The 17,163-nt window shown below is 39.1% G+C and overlaps 1 protein-coding gene across 1 annotated transcript in view; it reads right to left on the bottom strand.

Annotated features, from left to right (window-relative positions):
* The window catches only part of TASOR2 (transcription activation suppressor family member 2), a gene marked incomplete at its 5' end in the record, with an annotated part of 46,961 nt that extends 32,226 nt beyond the window's left edge, over positions 1-14,735 (bottom strand). Inside the window, 6 exons of the mRNA XM_083860637.1 lie at positions 2,849-2,940; positions 4,970-5,042; positions 6,287-6,382; positions 8,645-8,790; positions 9,911-9,929; positions 14,712-14,735. Coding sequence (XP_083716763.1) covers positions 2,849-2,940; positions 4,970-5,042; positions 6,287-6,382; positions 8,645-8,790; positions 9,911-9,929; positions 14,712-14,735 — 450 coding nt within the window. The remainder of the gene's footprint in view (positions 1-2,848; positions 2,941-4,969; positions 5,043-6,286; positions 6,383-8,644; positions 8,791-9,910; positions 9,930-14,711) is intronic.
* Positions 14,736-17,163: the final 2,428 nt, after the last annotated feature.

The following is a 17,163-nucleotide window of genomic DNA, read 5'->3' as shown; positions in this document are numbered from 1 at the left end:
GTTGGAATTAATTCCAGAGAGGAGGAGAAAGGGGAAAAAAAAATCCTTCAAATCTCCCCAAAATTCCTGAAAATCCAAGGAAAAAATCAAGTCTGGAGTCTGATTTTATATCAGAATTATGGGCACAAAAATTTTCTTTAAAGACGAATTTCCAGTCTCAGGGGTTTGGGGTTTGGAATTAATTCCAGAGAGCAGGAGAAAGGGGAAAAAAATCCTCAAATCTCCCCCAAATTCCTGAAAATCCAGGGGAAATTCAAGTCTGGAGTTGGGTTTTATGTCTCAGAAAAAATAGGGAAAAAGTCCTTTGAATTGCCACAAAGTTCTTGAAAATTTGAGGGAAAATTTGGAGTTTGGAGTTGTATTTTTGTGCAGCAAAATCTCCTTTAAAGAGGAATTTCCAATGTCAGGGGTTTGGGGTTTGGAATTAATTCCAGAGAGGAGGAAAAAGGGGAAAAAAAATCCTCAAATCTCCCCCAAAATTCCTGAAAATCCATGGGAAAATTCAAGTCTGGAGTCTGATTTTATATCAGAATTATGGGCAGGAAAATTTTCTTTAAAGAGGAATTTCCAGTGTCAGGAGTTTGGGGTTGGAATTAATTCCAGAGAGGAGGAAAAAGGGGGAAAAAAATCCTCAAATCTCCCAAAATTCCTGAAAATCCAAGGAAAATTCAAGTCTGGAGTTGGGTTTTACATCTCAGAAAAATTAGAGGAAAAAGTCCTTTGAATTGCCACAAAATCCTTGAAAATTTGAGGAAAAATTGGAATTTTACATTTGATTTTCCATCTCATCATTATCAGAATTATGGGCAGGAAAATTTTCTTTAAAAGGAAATTTCCAGTGTCAGGAGTTTGGGGTTGGGAATTAACTCCAGAGAAAAGGAAAAAATTATAGGAAAAAATGCCCCAAAATTCCTGAAAATCCAAGGAAAAATTGGAGTTTGGAGTTGGATTTTTGTGCAGCAAAATCTCCTTTAAAGAGGAATTTCCAATGTCAGGGGTTTGGGGTTTAGAATTAATTCCAGAGAGGAGGAAAAAGGGGGAAAAAAATCCTCAAATCTCCCCCAAAATTCCTGAAAATCCATGGGAAAATTCAAGTCTGGAGTCTGATTTTATATCAGAATTATGGGCAGGAAAATTTTCTTTAAAGAGGAATTTCCAATGTCAGGGAGAGGAGGAAAAAGGGGAAAAAAAACTCTCAAAAATCCCAAAAATTCCTGAAAATCTGAGGAAAAATTGGAATTTGGAGTTGGATTTTTCATCCCATTAAAATTATAGGAAAAAATCCCTCAAAATTCCTGAAAATCCAAGGGAAATTTGGAGTTTGGAGTTGGACTTTAGGCAGGAAAATCTCATTTAAAGAAAAATTCCCAATTTCAGGAGTTTGGGGTTTGGAATTAATTCCAGAGAGGAGGAAAAAGGGGAAAAAAAATCCTCAAATCTCCCCCAAAATTCCTGAAAATCCATGGGAAAATTCAAGTCTGGAGTCTGATTTTATATCAGAATTATGGGCAGGAAAATTTTCTTTAAAAAGGAATTTCCAATGTCAGGAGTTTGGGGTTTGGAATTGATTCCAGAGAGGAGGAAAAAGGGGAAAAAAATCCTCAAATCTCCCCCAAATTCCTGAAAATCCAGGGGAATTCAAGTCTGGAGTTGGGTTTTATGTCCCAGAAAAATTAGGGGAAAAAGTCCTTTGAATTGCCACAAAATTCTTGAAAATCTGAGGAAAAATTGGAGTTTGGAGTTGGATTTTTGTGCAGCAAAATCTCCTTTAAAGAGGAATTTCCAATTTCAGGAGTTTGGGGTTGGGAATTAATTCCAGAGAAAAGGAAAAAAGGGGAAAAAAATGCCCCAAAATTCCTGAAAATCCAAGGAAAATTCAAGTTTGGAGTTGGGTTTTACATCTCAGAAAAATTAGGGGAAAAAATCCTTTGATTTGCCACAAAACTCCTTGAAAATTTGAGGAAAAATTGGAATTTTACGTTTGATTTTCCATTTCATCATTATCAGAATTATGGGCAGGAAAATTCTCTTTAAAAGGAAATTTCCAGTGTCAGGAGTTTGGGGTTGGGAATTAACTCCAGAGAAAAGGAAAAAATTATAGGAAAAAATGCCCCAAAATTCCTGAAAATCCAAGGAAAAATTGGAGTTTGGAGTTGGATTTTTGGGCAGCAAAATCTCCTTTAAAGAGGAATTTCCAATGTCAGGGGTTTGGGGTTGGGAATTAATTCCAGAGAGGAGGAAAAAGGGGAAAAAAATCCTCAAATCTCCCCAAAATTTCTGAAAATCCAGGGAAATTCAAGTCTGGAGTTGGGTTTTAAATCTCAGAAAAATTAGAGGGAAAAATCCTTTGAATTGCCACAAAGTTCTTGAAAATTTGAGGGAAAATTTGGAGTTTGGAGTTGGATTTTTGGGCAGCAAAATTTCCTTTAAAGAGGAATTTCCAGTGTCAGGAGTTTGGGGTTTGGAATTAATTCCAGAGAAAAGGAAAAAAGGGGAAAAAATGCCCCAAAATTCCTGAAAATCCAAGGAAAATTCAAGTCTGGAGTTGGGTTTTATGTCCCAGAAAAATTAGGGGAAAAAATCCTTTGAATTGCCCCAAAATTCCTGAAAATTTGAGGAAAAATTTGGAATTTGGAGTTGGATTTTGGGCAGGAAAATTTTCTTTAAAGAGGAATTTCCAATGTCAGGAGTTTGGGGTTTGGAATTGATTCCAGAGAGGAGGAAAAAGGGGGAAAAAAATCCTCAAAAATCCCCAAATTCCTGAAAATTCAAGGGAAAACTGGAATTTGGAGTTGAATTTTCCATCCTGGACAATAAAATAATTTAGTTTTTTTTTTTTTTTTTTTACCTTGATCAGTTTACAAATGACAATATATCCTGATTTTCCTGGGTGCCAAGGCCTGGGCTGGAGGAAATCGGAATATTTGGAAATATAAACCCCTGAAAAAGAGGAAAAAAAAAGGGAATTAGTCAGTATCTGGTCAAAGAAATATGAAATATTCCCAAAAAATCGGTTATTGGGTGATAAAAGTTGTTAATTTTCCCAGAAAATGAGAAATATTCCCAGAAAATGGGAAATATTCCACAAAAAATGAGAAATATTCCTCAAAAAATCAGTTATTTTTTACAGAAGAAACCCCAGGAATTTAAAGGAAGTTTTTATTCCCAGAATGGGAATCTGCTTTTCCCAAATTTCTGGGAATTTTTTTCCCAAATTTCCGGGCATTTTTTTCCAAATTTTCAGGCATTTTTAACCCAATTTCTGGGAAATTTTTCCCATTTTTTTTTCCAAATTTCTGGGCATTTTTTACCCAATTTTTGAGCATTTTTTTTCCCAAATTTTTTTTTGGCATTTTTCCCCAGTTTTGGGGCCTTTTCTTCCCAAATTTTCTGGTTTGTTTTTTTTTTTCCCAATTTTTGGCCATTTTTGCACAAATTTTTGGCCATTTTTTCCCCAAATTTCAGGGATTTGTTTTCCAAGTTTCTGGGTTTTTTAACCCAATTTCTGGGAATTTTTTTCCGATTTTTTTGGCATTTTCTCCCCAAATTTCTGGGCATTTTCCCCACAGATTTCTGGGCATTTTTCCCCCAATTTTTGGGCATTTTTTCCCAGATTTCTGGGAATATTTTCCCAAATTTCTGGGAAATTTTTCCCAAATTTCAGCGCATTTCTTTCCTAATTTTTTGGGAATTTTTTCCCAAATTGCTGGGATTTTTTTTCCAAATTTCTGGGCATTTTTCCCCCAATTTTTGGCCATTTTCCCCCAGATTTCTAGCAATTTTTCCCCAAATTTCTGGGATTTTTTCCCCAAATTTCTGGGAATTTTTCCCCAAATTTCTGGGAATTTTTTACCCAATTTCTGGGAATTTTTTTCCCAAATTTTTTGGGCATTTTTACCAAAATTTCTGGGAAATTTTTAACCCAATTTCTGGGAATTTTTTTCCCAAATTTTTTGGGCATTTTTACCAAAATTTCTGGGAAATTTTTAACCCAATTTCTGGGAATTTATCCCAAATTTCTGGGAAATTTTTCCAAAATTTTGGGAAATTTTTTTTCCAATTTCTGGGAATTTTTTCCCAGTGTTGGAGGATTTTTTCCTCAATTTCTGGGCATTTTTTCCCAATTTTTTTGGCATTTTTTCCCCAAATTTCTGGGAAATTTTTCCCCCAAATTTTTTGGCATTTTTTCCCAAATTTCTGGGAAATTTTTTCCCAAATTTCTGGGCACTTTTTATCCAATTTCTGGGAAAATTTCCCCAAATTTGGGGGATTTTTTTCCCCAATTTTTGGGAAAATTTCCCCCAATTTCTGGGCATTTTTTCTCAATTTTTTTTGGCTTTTTTTTCCCCAAATTTCTGGGATTTTCACCCCAATTTTTGGGCATTTCCTCCCCAGATTTCTGGACATTTTTTACCCAATTTATGGGAATTTTTCCCCAAATTTTTGGGAAATTTTTTCCCAATTTTTTTTGGCATTTTCCCCCAAAATTTTGGGCATTTTTCCCCCCAATTTTTGGGCAATTTCCCCAAACTTTTGGCAAAATTTCCCCAAATTTTTGGCCATTTCCCCCCCACATTTCTGGGATTTGTTTTCCAAAGTTCTAGGCTTTTTATTTTCCAAATTTCTGGGCATTTTTTCCCCAAATTTTTGGGCATTTTTCTCAAAATTTTGAGCACTTTTCCCAAAAATTTTGGGCTCTTTTTCCCCAAAATTCTGGGAATTTTTAATCCAATTTGTAGGAATTTTTCCCAAGTTTTTTGCCATTTTTCCCCAAATTTCTGGGCATTTTCCCCCAATTTTTGGGCATTTTTCCCCATTTTTTGGGCAATTTTCCCCAAATTTTTGGGATTTTTTAACCCAATTTCTGGGAAAATTTTCCCAAATTTTTTGGAATTTTTTTCCCAAATTTCTGGGATTTTTTCCCAATTTTTTGGGAATTTTTTCCCTTTTTTTTTTTGGCATTTTTTACCCTTGGCAGGGTCCCCCAGGGTGGAGATGGAGCTGCTGTTGACCCGGAGGCCGCTCTGACAAACCGCCTTTGCCTGCAAAAAAAAACAGAAAAAAATTCTCTTTTTTCACCTTTTTTTTTGCATCAGGGAATAAAAATCCGCCCTATCCGAGGTGGGAAAATATCTGGATGTGGTTTGAGCCCCAAAATCCCAAAAAATTTGAGGTGGAAGGGAAATTAAATATGGTATAAATAGGAAAAATCAGCAGGAGAAAAAGGGAATTTCCTGTGGATTCCCTGATTTTTACAGGATTAAAATTGAATTAAAATGGAAATTCCAGTGGATTCCCTGATTTTTACAGAATTAAAATTGATTTAAAATGGAAATTCCAATGGTTTCCCTAATTTTTATAGAATTAAAATAAAATTAAAATGGAATTTCCAGTGGATTTCCAGATTTTTACAGAATTAAAATTGAATTAAAATGGAAATTCCAGTTGATTCCCTGATTTTTACAGGATTAAAATGAAATTAAAATGGAATTTCCAGTGGATTCCCAGATTTTTACAGAATTAAAATTGAATTAAAATGGAAATTCCAGTTGATTCCCTGATTTTTACAGGATTAAAATAAAATTAAAATGGAATTTCCAGTGGATTCCCAGATTTTTACAGAATTAAAACTGAATTAAAAGGGAATTTCCCAGTGGATTCACAAAATTAAAATGAAATTAGAAGTGAATTTCCAGTGGGTTCACTAATTTTCCCAGAATCCAAAGAATAAATCATCATTTAAAGGGAATTTCCATCATTTCTATGTAATCCAAAGAATCCCAAAGAATTCCACTGGCACAAAGGAAAAATCCATTTTTTTCCACTCAAATCCAGCCCTAAAATCCCTAAAATTGGATGTTTTGAAGATCCTTTCCCACCTAAACCATTCTGAGAATTCCCAAAATTTTAAATCCTATTTAATCCCAAAGAATTCCACTGGCACAAAGAAAAATTCCCTTTTTTCCACTCAAATCCAGCCCTAAAATCCCTAAAATTGGATGTTTTGAAGATCCTTTCCCAACCTAAACCATCCTGTGATCCCCCAAATTTTTTAAATTCTATTTAATTCCAAAGAATTCCACTGGCACAAAGGAAAATTAAAGGAAAAATCCTTTTTTTTTTCATCAAATCTGTTCCAGGAGCTGCTCCCAGAATTATTTCCAGCAGGAATTCCTTTGGGAATTCCACCACCAAACCTCCTGGGGGTTTGATGGGATTAAAAAAAAGGATCAAATTCAAGGATTTGATCCCAAATTTGAGTGGAAAAATCCCAAATCCTGGTTACCTCTTCCTCCTTATCAAAAAGGAGAAATGCAAAAGTCTCCTGCAGCTCCTCCTGGCTGTATCCAGCAGCTTCCTTGGCTTTGGCAAAAGCTTTAAGCTGCAAAAAAAAATAAAAATTAAAATTAAAAAAATTAATAAAAATTAATAAAAATTAATAATAATAATAATAATAAATTAAAATTAAAATTAAAAATAAAAATAAAAATAAAATAAAAATAAAAATAAAATAAAAAATAAAATAAATTTTGGGTCCCAGGTGATGCTGGATTGGGGAAAATATCAGGAAAGGGAATGAAGCTGGAGCTGATCCCAGAAAATTTCAGGGATGAAGGAAAGAAGCTGGAGCAGGAAGGGATTTGGGTGAGGTTTGGGGGTGAGGAAGGAATGAGTTTGTGGTTGGTTTTGGGGTTGGTTTTGGGGTTTGGTTTTGGGGTCTGGGTTTAGGGTTTGAGTTTGGGTTTGGGTTTAGGTTTGGGTTAGTTTTGGGTTTGGGTTTGGGTTTGTGTCTGGGTTTGGTTTTAGGGTTTGGGTTTGGTTTCAGGGTTTGGGTTTGGTTTCAGGGTTTGGGTCTGGATCTGGGTTGGGGGTTTGCATTAGTTTTGGGTTTGGTTTGTGTCTGGGTTTGGGTTTGGGTTTGGGTCTGGATCTGGGTTGGGGGTTTGGGTTAGTTTTGGGTTTGGTTTGTGTCTGGCTCAGGGTTTGGGTTGGGGTCTGGGTTAGGGTTTGGGGTTTTGGGTTAGTTTTGGGATTGTGTCTGGGTTTGGGTTCTGGGTTTAGGTCTGGGTCTGGGTTGGGGTCTGGGTTAGGGGTTTGCATTTGGGGTTTGGGTTAGTTTTGGGTTTGGGTTTAGGTCTGGGTCGGGGTCTGGGTTAGGGGTTTGCATTTGGGGTTTGGGTTAGTTTTGGGTTTGGGTTTGTGTCTGGGTCAAGGTTTGGGTCTTGGTCTGGGTTAAGGTTTGGGGTTTGGGTTAGTTTTGGGTTAGTCTTGTGTCTGGGTCACAGTTTGGGCTGGGGTTATGGTTTGGGTCTGGGTTTAGGGTTTGGGTTAGTTTTGGGTTTGGGTTTGTGTCTGGGTCAGGATTTGGGTTGGGGTCTGGGTCAGGATTTGGATTAGGCCTTGGGTTGGGGTCTGGGTTTGAGTTTGGGTCTGGGTTTGGGTCTTGGTCTGGCTTAGGATTTGGGTTAGTTTTGGGTTTGGGTTTGTGTCTGGGTCAGGGTTTGGGCTGGGGTCTTCTGGGTTGGGGTCTGGATTTGAGTTTGGGGTTGGGGTCTGGGTCTGGGTTGGGGTTTGGATCAGTTTTAGGTCTAGGTTTGGTTTGGGGTTTGGACTAGGGTTTGTGTAAGGATTAGGGTTAGTTTTGGGTTTGTGTCTGGGTCAGGGTTTGGGTCTGGGTTATGGTTCAGGTCTGGGTTATGGTTCAGGTCTGGGTCTGGTTCTGGGTCAGGATTTGGTTTAAGGTTTTGGGTTGGGGTTGAGGAAAGAACCAGCTCATGATTAGTTTTGGTTTGGTTTTAGAACTCTCAGACAAATCAAGAAACGATTCCTGATTTCCCATTTTTTATCCAGCTCCCATTGGGATTACCCAGGATTGGAAAAGTGGGAACGAAGGGATTTTAGAAGTGGGAATGTGGGGATTAAGAGATTTTAAAAGTGGGAATGTGGGGATTTTAAAAGTGGGAATGAAAGGATTTGAAAAGTGGGAATGGGGGGGATGAAGGTACTTTAGAAGTGGGAATGATGAGAATTTGAAAATGGGAATTAAGAGATTTGAAAAGTGGGGATGTGGGGATTTTAAAAGTGGAAATGAAGGGATTTTTAAAATAGAAATGTGGGAATGAAGGGATTTTGAAAGTGGGAATGAAGGGAATTTGAAAATGGGAATGTGAGGATTATAAAAGTGGGAATTTGGGAATTTTAAAGGTGGGAATGAAGATAATTTGAAAGTTGGAATGAAGAGATTTTAAAAGTGGGAATGTGGGGTTTTTAAAATGGGAATGAAAGGATTTTGAAAATAGTCCGGGCAGCTGGAAAAAAAGGGTTTAAAAGGAGAAAAAAAAAAAAAAAGGTGAAGGGAGAGAAACCCAAAAATCTGCCCTGAGGTCACTCAGCACAAATGCAACCCATGGAAGGAAATTCCCCCAATTCCAAAGGAATTTAGGAATTCCAAAGGCTCCAGGAATTTTGAGCTGCATGGATCTTTTTACTCCTGACTAGGATGGAAGTCCAAGGAAAGGAGAAAAATAAATCAGGAACAGCAAGAGGAGCTCTACAAAGCAAAGCCAACAACAAATCAGCATTCCCAGATCTCTTCAGCTCCCAAAAAAAACCCAAAACATTTCCTGGGATCCCCAGAGCTCACCTCGCTCAGGAAAAGATCATTTTCCACCAGGATGGCTTTGCTGAACTGGAGGCCCAGCTGGGAGCTGGAGTCCAGGGAGGAGCTCTGCAGCACCGACACCGCCCGCTGCAGCAGCGAGCCCGGCTCCTCGGGCTCCAGGGGAACACCTGCAGGGAAAAACAGGGAAAATTCCAGCTGGGAATTCCCAAATTCAGGAGTAGGTAGTGGGAGAGTGGTTTGTTGTCATCAAAATCCCAAATTTCTGGAGTTAAAATGACACCGCCCTCTGTAAAAGGGAATTCGGCTCTTTGGATTCCATGGGAAAAGCTGGAGTGGAAAAAATAGGGAAAACTCCAGTTGGGAATTCCCAGAGTGAGGAGTGGATGGGGAGAGAGTGGTTTGTTACCATCAAAATGCCAAAATTTTGGGAGTTAAAATGACATCGCCTTCTGTAAAAGGGAATTCGGCTCTTCGGATTCCATGGGAAAAGCTGGAGTGGAAAAAATAGAGAATTTTCCAGTTGGGAATTCCCAAATTCAGGATTGGATGGGGGGAGAGTGTGGCTCACTGCCATCCAAATCCCAGATTTCTGGAGTTAAAATGACACCACCCTCTGTAAAAGGGAATTCAGCTCTTTGGATTCCATGGGAAAAGCTGGAGTGGAAAAAATAGGGAAAACTCCAGTTGGGAATTCCCAGATTCAGGAGTAGATGGAGGGAGAGTGGTTTGTTACCATCAAATCCCAAATTTTTTGGAGTTAAAATGACACCGCCCTCTGTAAAAGGGAATTTGGCTCCTCAGCCTCCAGGGGAAAACTTGGAGAGGGAAAAACAGGGAAAATTCCAGTTGGGAATTCTGAAATTCAGGACTGGATGGAGGGAGTGGGGCTCGTTGCCATCCAAATCCCAAATTTCTGGGAATTAAAACGACACCGCCCTCTGTAAAAGGGAATTTGGCTCCTTGGATTCCACAGGAAAAGCTGGAGTGGAAAAATAAGGAAAATTCCATTTGGGAATTCCCAGATTTAGGATAATGTGGTGGGAGAGTGTGGCTCACTGCCATCCAAATCCCAAATTTCAGATTCAGGATGGGGTGGGGAGAGAATGTGGTTTGTTACCATCAAATCCCAAATTTTTTTTGAGTTAAAGTGACACCACCAGATCCATTACAAAAGGGAACTCGGCTCCTCGGGCTCCAGGGGAAAACCTGGAGAGGGAAAAACAGGGAAAATTCCAGTTGGGAATTCCCAAATTCAGGATTGGATGATGGGACAGTGTGGTTTGTTACCATAAAACGACACCGTCTTCTGTAAAAGAGAATTCGGCTCTTTGGATTCAATGGGAAAAGCTGGAGTGGAAAAAATAGAGAATTTTCCATTTGGGAATTCCCAAATTCAGGATGGGGTGGGGGGAGAGTGTGGCTCACTGCCATCCAAATCCCAAATTTCTGGAGTTAAAATGACACCACCCTCTGTAAAAGGGAATTTGGCTCCTTGGGAGTCCATGAGAAAAGCTGGAGTGGAAAAATAAGGAAAATTCCATTTGGGAATTCCCAAATTCAGGATTGGATGGTGGGAGAGTGTGGTTTGCTGCCATCAAATCCCAAATTTTTGGGAGTTAAAACAACACCATCCTCTGCAAGAGGGAATTTGGCTCCTTGAATTCCACAGGAAAAGCTGGAGGGAAAAAATAGGGAATTTTCCATTTGGGAATTCCCAGATCCAGGATGCGGCGGCGGAAAACCTGGAGAAGGAAAAAAAAGGGAATTTTCCATTTGGGAATTCCCAGATCCAGGATGCGGTGGTGGAAAACCTGGAGAGGAAAAAAAAGGGAATTTTCCATTTGGGAATTCCCAGATCCAGGATTGGATGGGGGGAGAGTGTGGTTTGCTGCCATCAAATCCCAAATTTTTGGGAGTTAAAACATCCTTTGGGAAGAGGGATCCGAACTCCCTGTTCATCCCAGTTTTCCAACTGAAAAGGGAAAAAAAAAATCCACATCAACTGCCCCAGAAATAAAATAATTTATACATTTTTAATTTCTAAATTAACTTTCTGCATGAGATTCCAAATCCCAAACTGAGCCTTTGATCCCTGTTTTTAATCTGAAGGATTTTTGTCTTTTCCTTCCTTTAATTAAAAAGAAGAAAAAAATTCAAATAATTCCTTGGGTTGATTTTTATTCCTAAATTATTCCAGGAGGGAAAAAAATATTCCCAAACTGAGGGTTTGATTCCTTTTTTTTTTAAAAGGTAAATTTGAATAATTTTTGTCTTTTCTTTCATTTAATTAAAGAGGAAAAGACCAAATCATTCCTTGTGTCAATTTTTATTCCTAAATTATTCCAAGAGGAAAAAAATTAAAATGATTAACTGAAGAAATAATAAAAATAAATTAAAATTTGCTGGTTTCAAGTTATTTAGCTCCATTTTTTTTGAGGTTGAGCAAGGGGAAAAATAATTCAGATGAAAAGGAAAAAAAATGTGGAGGGAGGCAAAAAAATGATCCAAGAATCTCCAAATGATCCGAGAAAAACAAGAATATTTTTCTGCTTTAAACCTTTTAATATTCACTTTTTACAATCCCTGGTTTTAGGAAACCTTTGGAATATCAAGGGGAAAAAAATTCTTAATTATAAATTAACTTTATTCATGAGGTTCCAAATCCCAAAGTGAGGGTTTGATCTTTATTTTTAAGGAAAAGTTAAAAAAAAAAAAAACTTTTGAAGAGCAGAAAAAAATGGAAATAAAGGGATTTTCCAGGTTTTTTTCAGCATCAGCTCTTTGGGCTCAATGAGGAGAAAAAAAGTTAATTTTGCTTTTTTTTTTTTTTGCATTTTTTTCTTCCTGCATCTTTAAGGAATCATCCAGATTTTTTTTTTTTTCCCATGGAAAATCCTGGAATTTTTAAATCCCAGCTCAGCTCAAAGGATCAAACACAACTCCCTCTTTTATTTATTTATTTTTAATTTTTTGCCGGAGAATTTTTCCAGATTTTTTTTTTTCTGGAAAATAACAGATATTTTCAGGGAGAAAAGTTAAAATAAAACTTTGGGAATACGACAAAAAAATCTGGGAATTTCGTAGGTGATTTTTCCAATATTTTTTTTTCTCCACTCAGCCTCAAAATAAAAAAAAAAAAAGGGGGGGGGGGGAAATAATAAAAATAATTAATAATTAATCTAATTAATGAGAGGAAAGTGAGCCCAAGTGGCTGCAGCTCCTCAATTCCCTCCTGGATTTAGGGAAGGGAAAAAAAATTCCCAGGAAAAAAGAAAAATTCCCAAATCTTGGCACGTGGCAGGGCAGGAGGGGAAGGTGAAAGTGAAAGTGGCCGAGGCAGGAGGAAAAGTGAAAGTGAAGAATTTGGGGATGGAAACGGGGCTGGGGGGGAAATTTGGGAATGGGAAACTTGGGAATGGAACTGGATCTGTGGGGGAAAATTTGGGAATGGGAAAATTGAGAATGAGGAATTTGGGAATGGGAAATTTGGGAATGGGAAACTTGGGAATGGAATTGGGTCTGTGGGGGAAAATTTGGGAATGGGAAAATTGAGAATGAGGAATTTGGGAATGAGAAATTTGAGAATGGGAAACTTGGGAATGGAATTGGGTCTGTGAGGAAAATTTGGGAATGGGAAACTTGGGAATGAGGAATTTGGGAATGGGAAACTTGGGAATGGAACTGGATCTGTGAAAATTTGGGAATGGAAAAATTGAGAATGAGGAATTTGGGAATGAGAAATTTGGGAATGGGAAACTTGGGAATGGAACTGGATCTGTGGGGAAATTTGGGAATGAGAAACTTGGGAATGGGAAACTTGGGAATGGAACTGGATCTGTGGGGGAAAATTTGGGAATGGGAAAATTGAGAATGAGGAATTTGGGAATGGGAAATTTGGGAATGGGAAACTTGGGAATGGAACTGGATCTGTGGGGGAAACTTGGGAATAGGAGACTTGGGAATGATAAAGTTGGGAATGGAACTGGATCTGTGCGGCAAACTCCAGGAATGAGGAATTTGGGAATGGGAAACTTGGGAATGGAAAACTTGGGAATGGGAAACAGGAATGAGAAATTTGGGAATGAGAAGCTTGGGATTGGCCAACTTGGGAATGGCACTGGATCCAAGGGAAAAACTCCAGGAATGAGAAACTTGGGAATGGAGCTGGATCCATGGGAAAACTCTGGGAAGGAGAAACCTGGGAATGGCACTCAGGGAAACTGAGAAACTTGGGAATGGCATTGGGAAAAATTCAGGGAATGAGAAGCTTGGGAATGGCACCAGGTCTGTGGGGCAAAATTTGGAAATGGGAAACTCGGGAATGGAACTGGATCTGTGGGGCAAACTCAGGAAAACTGAGAAACTTGGGAATGGCTCTGGATCCATGGGAAAAACTCCAGGAATCAGAAAGTTGGGAATGGCATCAGAAAAAAATTCAGGGAACAAGAAACTTGGGAATGGCTCCCTGGGAATGAGAAACTTGGGAGTGGCACTGGATCTATGGGGCAAAAGTTGGGAATGGCTCCAGATCCATTGGGACATTCAGGGAATGGGAAACTTGGGAATGGCTCCAGATCCATTGGGAAATTCAGGAAAATTGAAAAAACTTAGGAATGGCATCAGATCCATTGGGAAATTCAGGGAATGGGAAACTTGGGAATGGCTCTGGATCCATGGGGAAAACTCCAGGAAATTAGGAAATTTGGGAATGGCATTCGGGGAAATTGAGAAGCTTGGGAATGGCACTGGATCCGTGGGGCAAAACTTGGGAATGGCATCGGATCCATGGGGAAAAGTCAGGGAGAAACTTGGGAATGGCATCAGATCCATTGGGAAACTCAGGGAAGGAGAAACTTGGGAATGGCTCTGGATCCATGGGAAAAACTCCAGGAATCAGAAAGTTGGGAATGGCATCAGAAAAAAAAATTCAGGGAACAAGAAACTTGGGAATGGCTCCCTGGGAATGAGAAACTTGGGAGTGGCACTGGATCTATGGGGCAAAAGTTGGGAATGGCTCCAGATCCATTGGGACATTCAGGGAATGGGAAACTTGGGAATGGCTCCAGATCCATTGGGAAATTCAGGAAAATTGAAAAAACTTAGGAATGGCATCAGATCCATTGGGAAATTCAGGGAATGGGAAACTTGGGAATGGCTCTGGATCCATGGGGAAAACTCCAGGAAATTAGGAAACTTGGGAATGGCACTCAGGGAAATTGAGAAGCTTGGGAATGGCACTGGATCCGTGGGGCAAAACTTGGGAATGGCATCGGATCCATGGGGAAAAGTCAGGGAGAAACTTGGGAATGGGACCAGAAACATTGGGAAACTCCAGGAAAATTGAGAAATTTGGGAATGGCACTGGATCCATTGGGAAACTCCAGGAATGAGGAACTTGGGAATGGCTCCAGATCCAAGGGACAAACTCCAGGAATGGGATCAGAAAATCCAGAGGGGATTTTTATCCCTGCCCTGAAATCCTTGGGAATTCCCACCCTTCCCACATGGAATTTTCACATGGAATTCAGCCAGGCACTTCTGCAGCTCCCCCAGATCAGTTCCCAAGCCAAGGAATGCTGGAATTCCCTGGAATTCTGATTCCTCCTTTTCCTGGATTGGATTATTGGAGCCAGGGAATGGTTTTGTTTGGAAAAAGCTTTTCCAGGATGGAATCCAAGGCCACCTCCACAGGGAAATCCCTCCAGGAATGAGGGGACTCCACCCCTGCCCAACCTTTTCCATGGAGAAATATTCCCTAAAATCCAAACCAAAGCTCTCCTGGCTCAGCTGAGGCCGCAAACTTCCAAAATTCAGGATTTTCCTTCAGCTCATCCCTTTTTTTTTTTTATTTTTCTGGGATCTCTGAATGGACTCTCAGCAGCTTCCAAGGGAGTTTTCCCAGCCCAGGAGGAGAATTCCAGGATTTGGAAACTCAGAATTTGCTTTTTTAAAATTATTTTTTAACCTTAAAATTTGAGTAGGATTCACTGCAGCCATTTGGATGTTGGCAAATGCTCAGAATTCCACGATCCAGCAATTTTCCTGCCTTGATCCCAAGGTTGGAATGAGCTGGAAAATTGGGAATTACCAACAGGATCAGCTCTGGCACCATCACGTCCCACTGAGGATTTACCCCAAACATTTTGGGGTAAATCAAGGAGGTTTTTATCCTGATTTGAGCATCACAAAAAAAAAAAAAAAAAAAAAAACAACCCAGTTTGTGTTTTTCCAGAGGTTCCCTCAGGATCATCTTTCCCAAATTCTTTTGGAGTCCAAATCCTCCTATTATCCTGATTTCTTTTTTTTTTCCCTTTGGGAGATCTCCCAGAAAAAAATCAGAATTTCCTCCTGGATGATCCAGAGATTTTTCCTTTCTCCACCTGAGATCCAGATTTTTCATTCTCCAGCTGAGATTCAGATTTTTCCTCCTTTCTCCATCTGAGATCCAGAGATTTTTCCACTCTCCATCTGAGATCCAGAGATTTTTCCACTCTCCATCTGAGATCCAGAGATTTTTCCCTTTTTCCACCTGAGATCCAGAGATTTTTTTTCCTTTCTCCATCTGAGATCCAGAGATTTTTCCCTTCTCCAACTGAGATCCAGAGATTTTTTCCTTCTCCAACTGAAATCCAGAGATTTTTTCCTTTCTCCACCTGAAATCCAGAGATTTTTTTTCCTTTCTCCATCTGAGATCCAGAGATTCTTCCCTTTTCCATCTGAGATCCAGAAATTTTTTCCCTTTCTCCATCTGAGATCCAGAAATTTTTCCTTCTCCAACTGAAATCCAGATTTTTCCTTCCCCACCTGAAATCCAGAGATTTTTTCCTTCTGAATGGAGATCCAGAGGTTTTTATTTTCTCCATCTGAGATCCAGATTTTTTCTTTTCTCCACCTGAAATCCAGAGATTTTTTCCTTCTCCAACTGAGATCCAGAGATTTTTCCCTTCTCCACCTGAAATCCAGAAATTTTTCCTTCTCCACCTGAAATCCAGAGATTTTTTCTTTTCTCCACCTGAAATCCAGAAATTTTTCCTTCTCCACCTGAAATCCAGAAATTTTTCCCTTTCTCCACCTAAAATCCAGAGATTTTTTTCCTTCTGAATGGAGACCCAGAGGTTTTTTTTCTTCTCCATCTGAAATCCAGAGATTTTTTTCCTTGTTCCACCTGAAATCCAGAGATTTTTTTTCCTTTCTCCATCTGAGATCCAGAGATTCTTCCCTTTTCCATCTGAGATCCAGAAATTTTTTCCCTTTCTCCATCTAAGATCCAGAAATTTTTCCTTCTCCAACTGAAATCCAGATTTTTCCTTCTCCACCTGAAATCCAGAGATTTTTTTCCTTCTGAATGGAGATCCAGAGTTTTTTTTTTCTCCATCTGAAATCCAGAGATTTTTTTTCCTTTCTCCATCTGAGATCCAGAGATTTTTTCCTTCTCCAACTGAAATCCAGAGATTTTTTCCTTCTCCACCTGAAATCCAGAGATTTTTCCCTTTCTCCAAACGAGATCCAGAGATTTTTTCCTTCTCCACCTGAAATCCAGAGATTTTTCCCTTCTCCATCTGAAATCCAGAGATTTTTTTTTTTTTCCTTCTCTATCTGAGATCCAGAAATTTTGTTTTTCCTGCCTGGTTTTCCCTACCCCAGGACACAGGGAATTATTTTAACCCTGGATTTGTTGGTGGTTGAATCTGCCACGGGATAACAGCTCCAACCTCACCCTGAGTGGGATTTTTCCAGGCAAAAAAAATTGGGAATGGGATGAATTTTGGAGCTGAACAAAACCTCTGGAATTAACTGAGTCACTTGTTTCCTGCAGGTCTTGCCCTCAGGATGCTGCAGATGAGGAATTTAAAAAAAATAAAATAAAATAAAATCCACAAATGCAAACCTTTTCCTCAGGAAATGGAGTTGCCAGGAAGTTTTCAGGATGCAGCTCCACGTTTCTAAATTCATCCTTTTGGGAAATCATCTCTTGCTTTGGGGTGGGATCATTTTCTTTTGCTGGATTTAATTTTTTTTTTTTTTTTCCTCAGCAAACCCAGAGGCTGGATTGGATTTTCATTTCCCTTTTGGCATCACAAAACCTGGGAATGAGGATGTGGAGGCTGCCAGGATTTATTTTGGATTTTATTTGGTTTTTGAGGTGCTGCAGGGAATTCCTGGCACCTTTTCAGGGCACTCTGCAAACCTTCAAAAAAAAAAAAAGCTTGGAGTTGATCTCACAGTAAAATCCAAATCCCATTGGATGGGGCAGGAAAAATTAGGGAATTTTATCAGTTTCCTCATGGGAAAAGGAGGTGAAGTTCCTGCATTAGGTTTAAAAAAAAAAAACAAAACAAAAAACAAACCACAAATCCAAACCAACCTCTTTGTGTCATCAGAAATTGCAGCAAATCCCAGCTGTTCCCAAATTCCAAAGAATTCCAGAGGAAATGTTTCACCCAGCCTGATGGAAAAATGAAAGGAGCCTCTCTTGCTGCACCAGCAGATGGAAAAAATAAAGGGGAAAAAATAAAAACTTCCTTGAGAGGTTCAGGCTG

This window comes from Zosterops lateralis (assembly GCF_965231275.1).
Source record: "Zosterops lateralis genome assembly, chromosome: 4".
Taxonomy (NCBI): domain Eukaryota; kingdom Metazoa; phylum Chordata; class Aves; order Passeriformes; family Zosteropidae; genus Zosterops; species Zosterops lateralis.
Note: the sequence above shows the minus strand (reverse complement) of the source record. Positions and strands in the feature narration are given on the sequence as shown.